Below are 16,818 nucleotides of genomic sequence, written 5' to 3' on the forward strand. Positions count from 1 at the left end.
CCATATTTGTTATATAATTAATGTGTAACTTGTAATTAAAATTAGATGGAAAATTATAAGCAAAGAGATAAACGAATACATTGCAAGTGTAATTTATGCAAAGAAGCTTTTTTTTCACGCAAGTGACGCAGTTTGTTTGCTTTTATATGTGTTTTTATATGTTTCTACAATAATTACCAACTACTTGTAACGTTTATAGCTCTGCTAGCTTTCTGCCTTTCAGCTAGGATTTTATGCTTAATTTTTCGCAAAGTGATAAAATGCATCATTTATAAATCTCATTATGTTTATTTAAGATATATTAATACATTGATACCTCCCTTTTCTCTGCATCATTCCCGATTTTTTCGTAATTATATCATGTTTTAATCTGTTACTGTGACAAGAGATTCCATGTTAAATCACAATTATGTATTTCCAATCGTCCATCATCATCGTCCTATTCAAAGGATTCGCTTTTTATCGCCGATCACTCACTTGTCCATTCAAGACAATCGCACCGTCACATCGTATATCGCAATCATCTCTGCATCGAGATTCGATTGAAAACAGTTTCCGTTTGTCTCAATTTCAGATTCGTGATGAATCTAACTGCCTCGAATTTGCTGACGTGCGCGGTGCTGAACCCGTTGCTGATGATGGACGGTCCCGTATACGCAGCAGGGAAGACGATGACGACGTCCACGTCGGCGCCGGACGATGCCACATCGTCGGCTTTCGGCTCGACGTCGACGTCCACTTTGTCTGCAGGCGGCAATATTTGCGCCATATCGGAAGGCGCTACTGCCCTCGTCACCACGTCATCGGTGCTGTCGGTTTTGCTGATCGCCATTGACCAATACTTTGCCGTGGTGGATCCGTTGCGCTATCGAGCACGGGTGGACAAACTCAAATCAGGCGTGTTGATCGCCTCCGTATGGCTAGTCTCGGCGGTATTTGGCCTGATCGCCGCTTTGAACCCGAACCCGCGCAGCCTGTGGTTATCATGCACGACGACAACCTTGCTGGACAACTCGTCCGTTCGCGAGTACGTTGCGTTGAACGTGTCTTCGACGATGGAGTCACCCATCGACTCCGTGTTCGCGTTCTTCGGCAATGAGACGTATGCGGAAGAGGATGAAGAGATCGAAGACGCGACGTCGACGTTGCTCGAGACAATAGAGTCAATCAAAGTAGATAGCAGCCTCGGTCTCCTCGAGAACGATACCGTGATACTCTCCAATCTGACTAGCGAGTCCATCACCTACGGGCTAATCTACGTGGTCGTGCACAGCGTGTTCGCGTATCTGCTACCGTTTGCCGGAATCTGTTGGATCTACATCAGTATTTATTCGGCGGCGCACCGGAATTCTGAGAGGACTCGCAGGACCGGCTCGCGACCGATTCTCGCATCGGCCAGCTTCTGTGATGATCCCTACGGCGCTACGAGGCCGCAACATCAGACCGCTGACGCATTTCCCGAAGAGTTCCGCAGAATACCCAAAATCTCGAGTCTCTCGTCGATCGATGAGACCAGCGAGACCGCGCACTCGGCTAATCAGATATCACGCCGCAGGTCCTTCTCGTCGTCCTCGGACGCCGTTCAATCGGGACCGAGTGACGAGAATACCTCGTCGGGAGTCGTGTTCACGGTGGGCCTGCAACCGGTAAAGATCTCATCTTCGCGCGAACAAGATGGTGATGGTGATTTAACGGAAGCGGCCGGTCTGCAGACAGATTATCTCGAGGATGATCGCGGTGTTTCATTCTACAGTGACATCGTCAGGAATGAAGACGCAGAAGCGAACCGGAGACGTAGATTGTCGCGCGACTCGACGGATGAGGCCAGAGAATCCTCCGGATGGATTGCTGGCAGTTCTAGCGATTCCGAGTCCGAAGACGAGCGACGCTATGGTTACTTTGATACCTTGGAAATCCCCGGAACAATTAGTCGCAAAGTTGCGGATCGAAGACCCTCCGACTATCTTCTGTCGCTCGCCGAATGTGAAACGACGGAGGAATCGCGTGGAGATACGGTGGGTCCGACGCAGGACTCTTCCAAGGGAACGAATAATCGGGGCAGCGAGGAAGAGAATTCCATCGTGAATATGACAGCGGCGAAACAGATTCAGAACGAAATCGCAAATTCCAATAGCAATGTGGAGAATAAAAGATCAAGACGTTCCAGCCGCCGTTCGTCGAGATCCGGCATCGCGGACGGCAACGGAGATTCGCATGTGATTATCAGGAATACGGAGAGCAACAACCTGGAGCCCTCGTCTTGCCTGCTGACGCCCATCGTGACGATCACGCCAGCGCCCGGCAAGTCGGGTACTTTGCATCGAGTGGCTAGTATCCGCAGCACCAGCAGCTACATCAATTCGCTCAAGCACAGGATTAGCAACGGTTCTCTGTTTAGATATCGCGAGGAGACCCGAGCGGCCAGAATCAGCGCGCTCGTGATCGTAATGGGTCTGATTTGTTGGTCGCCGTACGTGCTGCTGAGCATTTTCAAGAATCTACCGCAGTACTCGGATTACGAGTTCCCGCACAAGTACGACGTGCTGGCTTTGAGCTTCCTGATTCTGGCCGCTTTCGCGAGCCCGTTGCTCTTCGGTTATCGGTCCAGGCGGGTGAAGCGGGAACTACGCAAATTCTTCTGCTTCCGTCGTGAGCTCTCGTATAAGAACAATCGCAGTCTGATGGCAAAGAAAGTGCTGAAGCGCCGACACAGCAGCACGCTGAGCCACTTGGAGATGGACCACCGATACAACATCTTTAATTGCGTGTACGGAAGAAGCAAGTGGCCCAAGGAGAAGGTGCAGTTCGTGCAGGTGCCAGATACCGCTCTTGCGGTGGAGACCTGCAGGAGTAGCTTCTCCAGCGGCGCCAGCACGCAGATCTCCAGCACATCCACGGAGGAGTGTTAAATCGCGATGGATCTCGCAAAGTCGCGCGGAATTTTGTGCGTTACGATCATGAGAGAATTAGTCCCTTCAAATATTGATGTAATCATGGGGAGAAACGAGTACGAAAAACATGACGGGCAGCATAAATTGTTCCTGCACTTGTGCACGTGGCTTAAGTTTATTAGTGGATTGCGCCTTCGTGGAATCGAGACAATAATGATTGAGAAATAAATGACGCGCTGAAAACGGCAGTTTGTGTCAATACGCGAGGCAGCTTGCTTTCGCAGTTCGTTGCAGTCCTTGGGTGTTCGAAAGGAATACGCTTTTTATTTTAGAATTTCGCGGCGCAAATGAGCAACGCGCGAAAGTGATGCAAACGTTTCCCATGCGCTGGTGGTTTTCCGTCCGCTTGCGTTCTGGACTCTCGGAATGTGTAAATCGAATTATCGCGTCGAATGTTTCTCACATGATGACAAACTTTCTCGCTTGCTCGTAACCAAGTCTGATTTTGCGGGATAAGAATCGCAATCAGTCATCGTGGGAGCCGCTTGTTTTGAGAACGTTGCGAGTTTAAAAAGCGGGACGTTGCTGCAAAAGCAAGCGAATCAACGTATTGGCACCACCTTGCGCAACAATCAAAATAAACGGCTCGTTGCATCTGCGTTTCGGCGCACAAATCGGTGCTCGGCGGTGTATTAGTATTAAGAGCATTATCGCGCTAAGTTGTCGGGTGTTAGCCAGCTCGAGGAGTATTAGAGTTCGCCGAACCCGAAGAAGGAGGCTTTAGTCTTTACGCTTATTTACGCACCGCGTCCACGTACTCCTTCCTACCTGCGTTTATTGACGCACTTGAGATCGCGGCGGCATCATCTGCGTGCATACGTGTGCAGGTAGATCAATCGGTGCAATGTGCACTTCCAAGCGGCTATTTATTCGCAGATCGTCGTCTGCGAGTATCATCGCGCGACTACATGTAGATATGTATACAGCATTTCATGACAGAATCCTCGTCAAGACGTTTCCGTTGTCAGGCCGAGGCTACAGTCACCCGATTATTATTTTTGTACATTACAAACATATATATATATATACACACACACACATAGATTCGTTTATTTATATTAAATAATCTGTACATAGAGAGTATGTGTGTGTAAGATAGAGAGAGGGAGAGAAAGAAGAAAAACGGTGAATCTCATCACTGCTAACTTGTGTGTACTTGCTCGTGTTCTGTACGTAGAATTTGATCAGCATGTTCGAGTGGTCCGTACGTATAGTGTAAAATACGTATCATTACCGTTTTGTATTACCCGTCAAGATGAACTCGACAGGCTGTCTGTAACATGTGATAACACCAAAACCAATCGCCACTTAATATTAATTTATGTGACTTTATAAATAAAAAACTCTTTTGTAAAACACAATATCGATATGTGCTTGCGAGTAATTTCGTGATTCCTGAATTAACCCGTTCTTTAATAGATGCTTAATATGCAGTTATTTAAATCCTTCTTCGCAGATTTCGAGAAATTCCTCTTTTCCCGACTGCTTTTTGTAATACATCCTTCCATTCAAATTTTAATCTTGACACATGAGGTGCCTTGTAATTTCACAGATCCTTGAAGTTTGCCGAGTCTTTCGTAAATTATAAAAAATCTTATGTAATCCGTCGTACGTACTTAAACACGTTTTGCAACATATCTGCGCCAAAACAAAACAGAGTTGTTAATTATCGCAGCTGTTGCTTGGTAAATTGCGCTCGCACAATTTCGCAATTTCGTTTCGGCGCGACGAGAGAGGAACTTTAACCCATCAAGTTAGTCGAGAAAAAACGCAAAAGGAAAAGATTATCACATGACACCATATTCTTCCGATATATCTCTTTACACATATAAAAAAGAATAAATTATTTGCGGATTAATAGAAATTTCTTTTTTTCGCAACCAATTTTCAACTGACATGAATGGGTTAACGCAACCAATCTTAAACTACGCGACTTGTGTCCCGCTCGTAGATGGCTCAAAGTACTATTTACAGCTACTCTTTGGAACAATAGCTTTTTCCGGCTCATAGCCGGGAATGTTCATAGATTGGCGGCCGCTCCGGAAACCGCGGCAACTCCAACGTTGGCAATTGACCATCGTCATTAATAAATGTAGTATTGTCGTACGCCGGTGGAGCCGTCCTCCCCGTCTCCTTGTCCACTTTTCTCTCCACCTCCGCAGGACCGTCCATTAGGAACATAGTGAAGAAGAACATAATGGAACCTAAGGACAGAGTATCATGAAATGCCGTCATCCGACCGCAAACGCTATTCTTCCGCACTCAAGAACTTTATCATAGGCAAAGAATAATCGAGAGTTGATTTTATGAACTGGGTGGAGAGAATTAATTTTCCGTTACTTACTGATTCCGTAGAAACCGGCGTAATAAATATACAATGATTCCCGGAAACCAATGGTCAATCTGGTGGGTTCAACGAGTATTGGTAAATTTCCGCCAATGTTATTCATGACGAACAAGAAAACGCCAACGATGGTCGATCGCATATTTAGAGGTACAATTTCCACCACAACGGCAAACACTATCCCGAACCACATTTCGGCTGCGAACAAGATCATCGTGAAAGTTAAAAAAAAAAGTTAAAAATCACATGGCCATATAATTGCATGTAAAATATGTAGCAACATTTGCCATTGAATCATTAGGTTGAACGTGAAATTGGATTTGATAATTTACCGAAGAAATAGGAGATTCCTAACGTGATTATGGCCCAGAGTGGATTAAAGTATACTGAACCAAAGGCAAACGGCGTAGCAATTATCTGGCTGATCGCCAGACAGGCTACGCGCGAGCGAATTCCCATTTTCGCCACAAACTTGTCGCTAACTACCCCGCCGACCACAACACCGATACTGCCGATGACGATTGTGACGGCGAAAAGCCACCAGCCGAGATCATAATCCGGGAAGTAATCCCTGTAGTATAGATCGCAATTGTAGGCGAAGCACATACCACCTAAAAAAAAGCAATTTTCCGACTTAATCCCATTTGTGCGAAATAAGATACGTGCAAGTGGAAGAAAATCGTGATACAGATTGCAAGTGAATTACTCCAAGTTGAAAAAAGAAATGAGCTTTCGCTGATAAAAGTTTCGTAGAAACTAATATTTCCCTCGCTTTCTTATTATTTTTACATTCTTATCTTTAATCAGATAATTTTAACTTAAAAGGCATCAAATTACTGTTCGCTGCCTGCAAGCAGCAGAGTAAGACAGAGAAAGAGAGTAGATTTCCTTTTTCATGCCAATCCGAATTTAAATTTTAGTTATTATTATAGAAAGGATCTTTGGAAATAAAGTAGTGAGTGTGTATGTCACGGCGATGCAATTCGTCGTGATTAGTGCAAACTCGTAGACGCTAATGTACCCTATGTATGATTTCAATCCTTTTGCGTCAAGGTATTGCCCTTTACCGCAATGTCTAATGCTGGCGGCCAAACATAAGAGAATAATGCGTGGTTGCAGTATCACTTTCCAAATCGATACTTGCTTCCCGTCATTGGCTGTCTCCTCTCCGATCGTCTTGCGTTGCGGCTCGGTAAGCGTCAAACCGGTGAGGACGGCGATGATTATGCCGATCGCTCCGGCTCCGTAATAGCAGACCCGCCAGCCCTACGGATTTGTCATCATTGTATTAATCCTCAATCATTGTGCATTACGATTGAAGCGATATTTCGTATCGTCGTATGTATGTTATTGATACTATCAAGGCAATTGTGCGATTTAATGTATCACGTTTATTATGCTTCATCACGATGAATTTCGCTTCTTCTGCCAGACGGAAATGCTCTCGGGATGTATATCGGGCAATTATACGCCGGAACACGTCGGTTTTGGAGATAAAGCAAAAAAAGAAAAAGAGGAATAGAGAGGACACAAAAGGGACAATGCCAGTCGGAGTCAACTCACCAGGTCCCAGGCGTTTATCTCGGGCACATAGCGACCGACCGGAAATGCGATGCCGTAACCGCCATAAATGCCCCAATTGAAAATGGACATGACGAGACCCCGTTGCTCTTCCGGGAACCAGTCGGACAGAAGACCGGTTGCCAACGGATTGCATCCCGCCTCCCTACGGCCGTTTGATTTTATTAATACGCGACGTAATCGAACGTGATCCATTGTGACTCGGAAACGGACGAACTATCGGAAACGGAAGTGTCATCATCATTACCAGGACTTACCCCGCCGCCTGGATCATTCGCAGAATAACGAGGTGCCAGTATTCCTTCACCGCTCCGCTCAGGATGATCGCGATGCTAAATATCAGGGTACAAACCGCCAGCATTCTCACTCTGCAAGCAGAGACACGTGTTTCAGATTGTTGAGATCTGCGTGCATTCAGATGCGAAATCTGATGCGTAATCGGTCCGTGAATTGAATGGATACCTATTGTATCTGTCGGCGGCGATACCCAACAAGACACCGACGATCGTGAATACCGCGATGAAGCTGGGTCCCGCTAGGATTTGATAGTCCAGACCGAGGCCGTTGTAATTCCACTCGCAGTAATAAGATCCGTTCAACTCCAGGGACTCGCAGCTATGGAACAAAGAACGTATTATGCGAGGATCGAGTGAAAGCGCAACGCGATCACGATGATGACCAGCGTGGTAATTGCTGCACGTGCGGTAAAGCTTTCGATCTTGTACGTGATTAATGCCCGCAGAATTACTGCGCACATTGATATTCCTTTAGAAAGAGAGATGCAAGATTCTCACGTATCGCGAGTCGCAAAGTCGTTATTCGCAATGTAGCCTTTTAACTTGCTGTTGATAGTTCTTTGCTGGAATGTTAACGACGCGACGGCTCAATTCATCTTGAAGCAAAGTCGCGTGTTCTCGCGCGACAGTATCTCGTTTCATTATCGACGCGTGACTTGGCAGTGCTAAAACCACCTGGTGAATCAGTCAGCCACAAGGAAATCGAGTTGTGCCGATCGCTAATTACGCTTACAGTTAATTCCGTGATTCTCTTGGCGTAACGTTTCCAGTTGGGCTTTCTGGAGCAGGTGGCGTTAATTGGACTTACTAGGTGGAATTCTTCGCTGTTTCGCATTGCACCGGAAGATCGACCAGCGACAGCGTCGTCGAATTAAATTGGCAGGCAATGTCGCCATAGTGCAGGTCTTCGGCGATCTCTTTGCTCGTTACACCTTGACGAAGGAATTACGATTCCATTAGTGAGACTGCAGATATATTGGAAATCACAAAAAGGTACAAGAAAAAATGAAAAAAGAATGTAATTTTGAATAATAAGGCATGATACCGATTAAACAGATTGAGATGAGTTACATGAAAAATAGAATCGGACATCATCACCTACCTATCAGATAATGGCCCAATTCACCCAGGACATAGCCGATCGACACTATAGCTAACGCGTAGGGCTTGTAGAGAAACGCCAACTTTTGCATTACTGAGCAGAGCATCGTCGCTTGACCTGAAAAACGCACATCTTGAAAGACGATTCTTTTTTCTAAATTCTACGCCAAAGAACGTTATTATGTAATTAGCGTGCGATAGGAGAATTATGATTGTTGCGATCGTCGACAGAGATATCACCGCACTCGACATTTATCTGCAAGCTTGCATTATTCGGATAATCTGCGTGGGTAATACACGTGCAGTAAATTGCGGTGTATTTAATTACGAGATTCGTAATTAAATACGTAATTAACAATGTTCGTTTAAGGTCAGACAGTGGCTTTTCCGAGTGTAGGAATTCTTTCTTTTCTTTTAAGTATTATTTCTGATTTCCCATGTTAAATTAAAATTCGTCCGATCCCCGAGTCTTCTCGGAAAATTCTCGTTAAAGAACGTTAGGACAACGGTAATCAATCTGTTTCAAGAGAAAAAAACGACCTTCGTACCGAGATTCTAACGTTCACCAAGATTCATGAATATGAAAAATGCCGGTTGCGTTTAAACAGGCACGTGCGAACGCGCGTGTGTGTTCATCGCCGAAACGAGGTGCGGGGTAAAAATATGCGAATCGCATAATCGAAAAAGCTGCCGTTACGAAACTACATCCATTATTCAAATGATCGATCGGTACTATGGTATTCAAATTTCAATATCCTGACTGACCGGTGTATGCGCCAATCTGTACCAACGGTAGCTCAAGGCCTCTATCGGCAGTTTGATTTACGTATAATGCAATTGCTGTAAGAATGGTACACGCTACGTCGACCCTAAAAGTAAGCGAGTGCGTTCTGCGAGACACATTCACCGGACACAAACGGAGAATGGTCTAATTGGACGCAGATGTTGCGCTCTGCGCGCAATGGATAGTCGCAAAAGTAGTCCTAATGCGAAGAAACTTGTCGCTGACGCTGCAAAATGCGCGAACGCGGCTGATCATTTTTCATGAAATTGCAATTTTATTTTAGAATGTATTACACTAGATTGTGGAGAGTCATTAGAGGATCAACGAGCGAGGTAGACGCCAGCGTATTTCCACACGTGCCACGAATGACACGTCGGGTTTCGTATAACGGAATGCGAAATTGTATCGTGATACCTATCGTGATTTCGTGCAATATCACGTATCAGCAGTAACACGATTGTCTCTGCGGAAGGAGAAATGAAAACGCGAAAAATCACATTTCTGACAGAGTTAACTAGAATAGAAAAGCTTGTGTGTTCTCCTATACGCGCGAGAGAAGTTTAAGACGCGAGTTGCACGCACACGGCCGGATCACCTTGAACCAAAATCATTGAGATGGAACGAAAATGATCATTTTAATATCGTTGAGACCAGCGCTTGTCACAATAGCGAAAAGTAGTTTTCACTCGTGAAGAAGAAAAGTATCTCTGCAGTTGCGTGCAGTTGCACCCACGTTCTGTCACGTATTGCGCCATAGTTGAATCTTATCCTTTTTCTCTGTAATTAACTGATTTCCTGTCAGAGTTTATTCGATAGACGGATATACGTTGATTATTATCGTGCGATAAATTACATAATACCAAAGACGAAGCTGACAAAGCTAAAAGTAGATGATCGTAGACAAAACGATCTGAGACGAAGGACGTTATGCTTCGCTTGACAATACCACGACGATGAAGAGAACTTTTTGAAGAAATGACAATGAGGTTGAACGGCGCAAACATTCCGAGTCGATAAAATACAATGAGTAAACGACCTGCGGAATTTCTTCATTGATCCTTACAATTCGCTGATGATCGATCGCGAATGCCAAGGTGTAAACTTGGCAATGAGCCGTCAAGATTGTGATAGTCAGAAAATGTTTGCGTGACAGCGAATTAATCTTTTTGCGATAGTCGCAATCGAGAGTCTCGGAGAGCGTTCTCTGTCAGCAACAGACTGCACTCGATGCAGATCTGTAATTCAATTCGTTGTAATTACACGCGCGAAACGTAGCTATTTGCTACAGTTAATGGGAGTAGTCGATATCCATCTGGTGACTTATTACAGCTGACTTGTTCGTTCGTCTGGCCGTGGCCGAAGAGAACGCGAGATGTTAGATTTATATTATACATTGTCATCTATGGGAACGTTGTAGTTATTAGCTAGGAGAATCGCCGCAAGGTATCCCAGGCGAGCCGGAAGTTATCAGGCGGAAGGTACTGATATGATTTATGTGTACCGTAAAAATCCTTGGCGTCGCACATATGATAGATGATAGATAAACGCACAAGTATGGTTGTACCAAGTGGATGTACCACGTAAAATTATGCGCCATATCTTTCGCGGCATCTTCGCCGTATTCGATCCGCGAGATGCGAATAAAGCCGAAGTAATGAAAAATATCGTCGTAAACGAGGATCTTGCATCAATTGTGCGATTGATCGCTCGGCTAATTTGCGCGAAAACACGTCAATCGGGTTTTATTATTCCGCCAACACTTTGCTCCGATCATTTACTTGCGTCTGTTTGAACGTGTACACGTGCGAACGAAACGATCAGGATGATTCTGTGATGTTGTCGAGTCATGACTCGAGAATTTCTGGATATTAATAGATCGACGCGGATACCGAGGCATAATCTTTTTTGTTTTTTTGTAATTCCAACTTGCGCTTGTGCGATAATGTAAATAGCTGAGCGAGTAGAAGTGGAGCAACCAGTCGGAGCTGTTTCAAAGATCTCAATATTTACAAAAAAGATTGGATCACTCGTGCTTGGCACGATCTTGCAAAGTATTTCTTTTTCCTGTCTTCAACTTAACAAGTATAGTGTGGCGTGTAATTCAATTAATCTTCATTGTGCGAAACTGCTACTCTTGCCGTCGTGTGCATTATTGCATTATTGCACAGTAAATGCACACGTATCTGTAATCGGTTGTTGCAGCTCTGTCGGCTAGCAGATAATGAACCCGAGTGTAACGGGCTTTCCCCGTATTAGAAATACTAGTGTGATCATGAAAATTCTCGCTAATAACTGCATTGCGCGTGATACTGCCTCTGCCAATCATAGATTACGTTCTTCTAGGAAATTCTCAAGTAAAACTCGAATTATTTCGTAGAATTGAATATCTTTCAATAGAGAGTTGTTTTGAAGCCATTATTATTGCTACCTTTGTGATTGCATTTATTATGAGATATTAGTAGGAAATTTCGGGAAGCTCACATTTAAACTAAGAATCGGATTTTTAATATTCTCCTTTGCGTATGTGAGATTATTTGGAGATTATATCATAAAATCGCAAAATGAAACAAAAAATGGAGGAAAACATGACTGCAAAGTGGATGACTGTAATTTACGACAAAATACAGCATCTGTATCTTATCACACAAGATTACCATTACTTCATATTGCATCAATATCGACTAAACAGAGATTGGTATTTAATGATCGGAAAAATCGTTCCGCAACGTAAACGTAATAATGAGCGGAACGAATCGGCGCGTCAAAAAACTATTGTTAATAAATGATTGCATAGGTGCATATTCCTGGAAATGCAAAGACTTTAGATGCAATCTGAGCAACAGATCTATTCCGCAGTAAGTGAACAAGAACACAAGTTTGAGAAATCCTCGAGGATATCGCCTATGGGAATATCTGCGTAATGTCGGATACTTCGCCGTGATACGAAAAATCCGTTTATCACAACATATTTATGCAGATTCATATTTCAAGGCACAACTGTTTATCGTACGTGTGTGCTCGTGCGTTGCCAATAATTAGCATAAGAATTAAAAAAAAGGAAAAGGAACAAGTCAAGGCGAAACGGCACGTGCATCTTCCGTTTGACTAACGTGAGATAAAACGAAAATAAAAAATACAAGCGATAAATTATGCACGGCGTGATTAGGCTACGAGTACGTAACGCGCATTCGCGTTATGTGTATCTTGGAATATCTTTTTCCGTTTCCGACAGTCATCGATCAATTTGTCTCGGAATTACCGTAACTTGGTGCGCGATCTGACCGCGGAACCTTAAAAGGCTGTTTGCGCGGTGATTTTCGTGCACATGTGTCTTTACGGGGGTAAAGTGTGCGAGTTACTCGGCTCTCCCTTTCAATACGCTATTTATACATCGGCGGGAGGAGAGTCCCCGTGCGCGCTGCTGATCGATTAAAAGCCATTCGGCCGCTTGAGCTGTCTCGCTTTTCCCTAGGGGAGCTTTCCATATTTTCCGACCGATCGGATTTAATGATTTTTTCCAGCGATGCTCGAGAGATTCGCGGGATGACGAACACCGTCGTACTTGTATAGGGTGTTCCACGAAGCGTGCATCCGAGAACGCTCTTACAAAAGCCTGGGGACGGTTCTCTCCTGTGAGGAACTCTTCTTTGATCGGTTGATGAAAAATATAAATTTCTCTGCCGACGAAATTTCCCGAGTTCGCATCTAATAAACATACAATACATTACGCAGATCCATCAAGTTACCCGCGTGCAGTATTTATTTTATATACTCGCTGATTCATATAGCCGTACGCAATGTGGGTGCGTGTATCCAACAACGTGAGATACTGAATGAGTGCGAGTTTATGACGCATATTTATCGGCGGTGATTACTCGGTTAGTTACGAACAATTTGCTGATCGTTAGCGATCACCGTTGATCGCATCTAGCCGACACACGCTTGTAATGACAATGCGGTTGCTAGTCCACTAACGTGTGCAATCAAGTCTCAGTTCGTACCTAAGTATCTAATGAAATGTCTGTTACAAGATTACAAAATTGAGACAACCGAGACAACAATCTGAAGACGATAAAATGAATGTCTTGAAATGATCAACGGTGATTCCGTGCGAGACACGTACGAGTAACGAGTAACCGCGACGTCGTGTCGCATCACGTCGACACATCGGCATCGCTGATGCATGCGGGCGTGATCGAAGCGATCGAGAGAAGTTTTAATTAGAGGCCTGTGCTAAGTCGAAGGCTGAACAAACGTTATGGGCGTAGATCATGCGTCGGCATCCTGGATTGGACGCGGATCTAACGGGCCTCTATTGCGGCAACTTGCGAGCGAAATACGCGCGCGGCGCGGCGGAGGCAAGAATCGCGCTCGCATTAATTAATTGCTCGAACCACTGAATTGTGCGATCGATCGCACACGATTGACGAGAGAAAAAAATTTCATGCAGTCATACGGCTCGTCGGCTTCGTCGATCGATGTATCCCGTCAATTTGCGTATTTGTATTCATGTAAAGGAATTGGGTGAATTATATTAATGATAAAAGATTTTCTGTAATATTATATTTTTGCTAAAAGAAATTCGGTAGCAAATCTCTACCAATAACGTGTGAGCTATCTATAATCGTGGACCGTGCGCACATGTACAATACGTGGATCTATATTTTTGTCTCTTTTGCCACTTTCACTAAGCCATGTTTTGCAAATAGCACGGAACAGCTGTGACAACTGTGCAAATACGATTCTTCGAGCGCACATATTGTACATTGCGTATCGTTATGTATATCGCTTGTCAGAGTATTGTCTTGCATGCACATTCACTCGATACTTTCACCACGTGCTTTTTTTCGTATACAGCCCTAATTGTGCAAATCTAAATCCGGTTCGCTAAACGTTACACAGAGTGATCGCCTGGAATTATCACCCTACCTTCGGCTCATTCAAAGAATCAAGATTTCCTTAAGAAAAACTATAACTAAATGTTAAATTTTAATGCGTTTACATTCATTCATGAAAAAGACTAAAATTCATTCGTGAAAAAGATATGAAAGACGACAGAAAAGGATGAAATCTCCATTGATTGAATTGTAAAAAAAATAATTTAAAACTATTAAAACTACCCTTTATCGTCTTCCATTCTTATCGTCTTTTATTTAACAAATTGACGAATATCGTTTCTGATTTCGTGTAAGTCTCCTCAAGTAATGGACAGAGTCGCGAGATTACTCACGTATCCTTCAGCAAAGTCCACGTTCGAGATCCTCGAACTCCAGGAAGGATTGAAAGGAATTCACCGGTCAGCACTGGATCGGACACGACAATAAGGAAACCGGAGGAGGAAGAGCTAACGCGAGAACGAGAGAACGGCACGATCCCGCGGATAGATCCCTCCACGTGCGGAGGGTGGAGCGTCAAATGAGACACGAGCCGGTGACCAACCTTCATTTATAAGAAAATGTCCAAGGATCCGGACCTTCCTTCCGTCAGCGAGCGAGGAAGGGGACCTGGACTCGCGATGGTGCGTATGTACAACATGCGCTACGGTGGGAGACCACCACCGGCAGCGTAATCACTCTCGATCTTTGATTTTCAAGGTTTCGTCGTGACTTGACCGCTTGGCACCTCACCTGTTACATCATTGCGTTAGAAGCAAGACGGGAGAACGGCGAGGAGACGCTCACCGAAGCTTTTGCCGCGGAAACTTGACGGGCAAGTGTCCTCCAAAGCGCAAAGTTGGTTGCCGGCTGCAAAGTCACGTGCATTGATGATCTAGCAGAAGACGCGTATTGCGGGCTTTTATTCAAACAATTAAGGTGACCGTACCTGCAGTAGACAGTTGGGCAAGAGTACGTGTTTCCTTTATCTTCGCAAGTTTATTATTAATCTCTTATGTCTATCCCAGGATTAGGGCTTTTCAATACACTGCAGTGATGTAATGATCATAGCAAGCTCTACACTTGTCCGCGATTAATCTCCAGTGTTCGATAAGACCAGAGTTGCGTGCAGAACGCGCTTTTGCGTGAGAAGGTTTGGCGATTCCTAGCGACCGGCTAATTGATCCCAGCCTGGGAAGACCTGGTCTCCGTCGAACAGTAGAGAGCACAATAAGCAGCCTGAGGTGATTAACCCGGTGGCTCGAAGAGCGACTTGCACGTACGTACCTAGGTACTTACATACGTGGCATGCGATCGCCGTAACATTGACATACTTCCCCGCGCCTCTCGTGTGTCACGGCTCTTAAGTGCGGCACTATGCAATAATAAAAGCGGTTCGACGGTCTCTCCTTGAGAGGTAAGAATTAACAGGACATGTGCACCATTGTCGCGATTGCAATCGCTAATCGGAGAACGTCATCTTCGGGCAGCGGCTAAATGGGAGTAACCGTATCTAATCGCGCGTACCTTGATTGTTCATTGTGTCTTTCCTACGAGGATTCCATCACGACGTAGTCTTTGTACGCGTTTTCGACCTGTTTTTCCTAAAGGAGAAAGAGAAATTGCATCCGTTTGATGATAGATTGCAAATATTCTCATTTTATTGATCGCAGTCCCGTGTTACATCGTATCACTGCGGAATAGTAGTTGGATCTAGGAGTCTGAAAGCCGAAACATCGACAAACAGCCGAAGGGTCGAGCGAGCTCATATGTACATGCAATATCTTTCGCATGCTGTCGGTTTCTTTAGATACAGGATCCTTTCCTGGGTCTCTCAATCCGAGGTCGTAGAAGAGCGGACTCACGCAGCGGGATACAGTCGGACAAAGTTTCTTTGTCGAGCGAAATGTAGCGGAAGCTCAGAATTATGGCATTGAACCGTTCGGATTTAGAAGGCCCGTCCGCGACAATGATCGAATGATCACCGGCCTGTTCCTGACAATCGCATCGAGCAAGTAAAGAAACAACGAAAGCATGTATTCTAGATCTCCTCAAGTAACAATTTATTTAATAATTTCGATCTTTTTACCTTTTTATATTTCAAGCAACGCATACCGATTCCTCTTTCTTTCACTTAGATTCAATTAATTCTACGCCCTGGCCGATATCGCGTTTAGCTATGTGCACGATTCTTCCTCGCTATCGGATGTCAGCTGCGTGTGACAGACGCAACAATCGACGTTACCGTCGACGACGGAATTGAAAGATGCAACTGCACGCGCTCCGTGGCGCGTGCATATCCGCGGAAGGTCACTGCGGATTCACGAGCTAAACCTTCGTTCCTGTGGCAAAAGCGCGGGTCATTAGTGGCTCAGAGATACCGATTACGGATCTAATAACATTCTCGAGCGACCCCGACCTAATTTTTAACGCGCGACATGGGATTCGACGCCAATTAAGCTGGATTCGCCGTGCTTTTATTGCAGAAACAGAAAACACGAGTTGCCGGTTAATGCGCCTGTGTGTAATCGCGCTTATGTAAATGTTTCTTCTTTCATTCGTAATGATAGGTCAATAAGCCGTAACCATAAGTGTAATCAATGATTATAGATGTATCCATCATTATGTACCCGACAGAGGTGCGCTGATTGCCTTTTCCTAGCGAGAGGTCGGGCTCGGCGATCGGATGACGGCAGGCGCCGATGATCCATCGATCGAGAGATCGATTACGATAGCCGCGGGATCTTCGTCGCGTGTCGGGATGAGAGTTCCGGAGGGAATTCGCGCTTGGAAGAGATTCGGGAGGGAATTAAAGGAGCGCGCGTTCAGTACGCACTCTCGTTGTTATCGACCATCAGAAGAGGAGGCCGAGCCGAGCTGGCTCGAG

The 16,818-nt window shown here is 44.8% G+C and overlaps 2 protein-coding genes across 3 annotated transcripts in view; one reads left to right on the forward strand and one right to left on the reverse strand.

Annotated features, from left to right (window-relative positions):
- The window catches only part of LOC105274509, a 22,245-nt gene extending 17,935 nt beyond the window's left edge, over window positions 1-4,310 (forward strand). Inside the window, exon 4 of the mRNA XM_011330706.3 lies at window positions 575-4,310. Coding sequence (XP_011329008.2) covers window positions 575-2,909 — 2,335 coding nt within the window. The 3' untranslated portion in view covers window positions 2,910-4,310. The remainder of the gene's footprint in view (window positions 1-574) is intronic.
- On the reverse strand, window positions 4,082-16,680 carry LOC105274510 (D-xylose transporter). Of its 2 annotated transcripts, none has more exons than XM_011330710.3 (10): window positions 16,562-16,680; window positions 8,275-8,391; window positions 7,981-8,104; window positions 7,339-7,491; window positions 7,134-7,244; window positions 6,859-7,021; window positions 6,363-6,561; window positions 5,628-5,906; window positions 5,296-5,493; window positions 4,082-5,155 (listed from the first exon to the last, which is right to left on the reverse strand). In XM_011330710.3, the coding sequence occupies exons 2-10, from the start codon at window positions 8,378-8,380 to the stop codon at window positions 4,956-4,958; spliced, it is 1,533 nt and encodes a 510-aa protein (XP_011329012.1). In that variant the 5' UTR covers window positions 8,381-8,391; window positions 16,562-16,680; the 3' UTR covers window positions 4,082-4,955. The 2 variants fall into 2 exon arrangements, with proteins under 2 accessions (XP_011329012.1, XP_011329010.1); XM_011330708.3 differs by lacking the exon at window positions 16,562-16,680 and adding an exon at window positions 14,288-14,489.
- Between the last annotated feature and the right edge of the window lie 138 nt (window positions 16,681-16,818).

Source organism: Ooceraea biroi, chromosome 11 (genome assembly GCF_003672135.1).
Source record: "Ooceraea biroi isolate clonal line C1 chromosome 11, Obir_v5.4, whole genome shotgun sequence".
In the NCBI taxonomy this organism is placed as follows: Eukaryota; Metazoa; Arthropoda; class Insecta; order Hymenoptera; family Formicidae; genus Ooceraea; species Ooceraea biroi.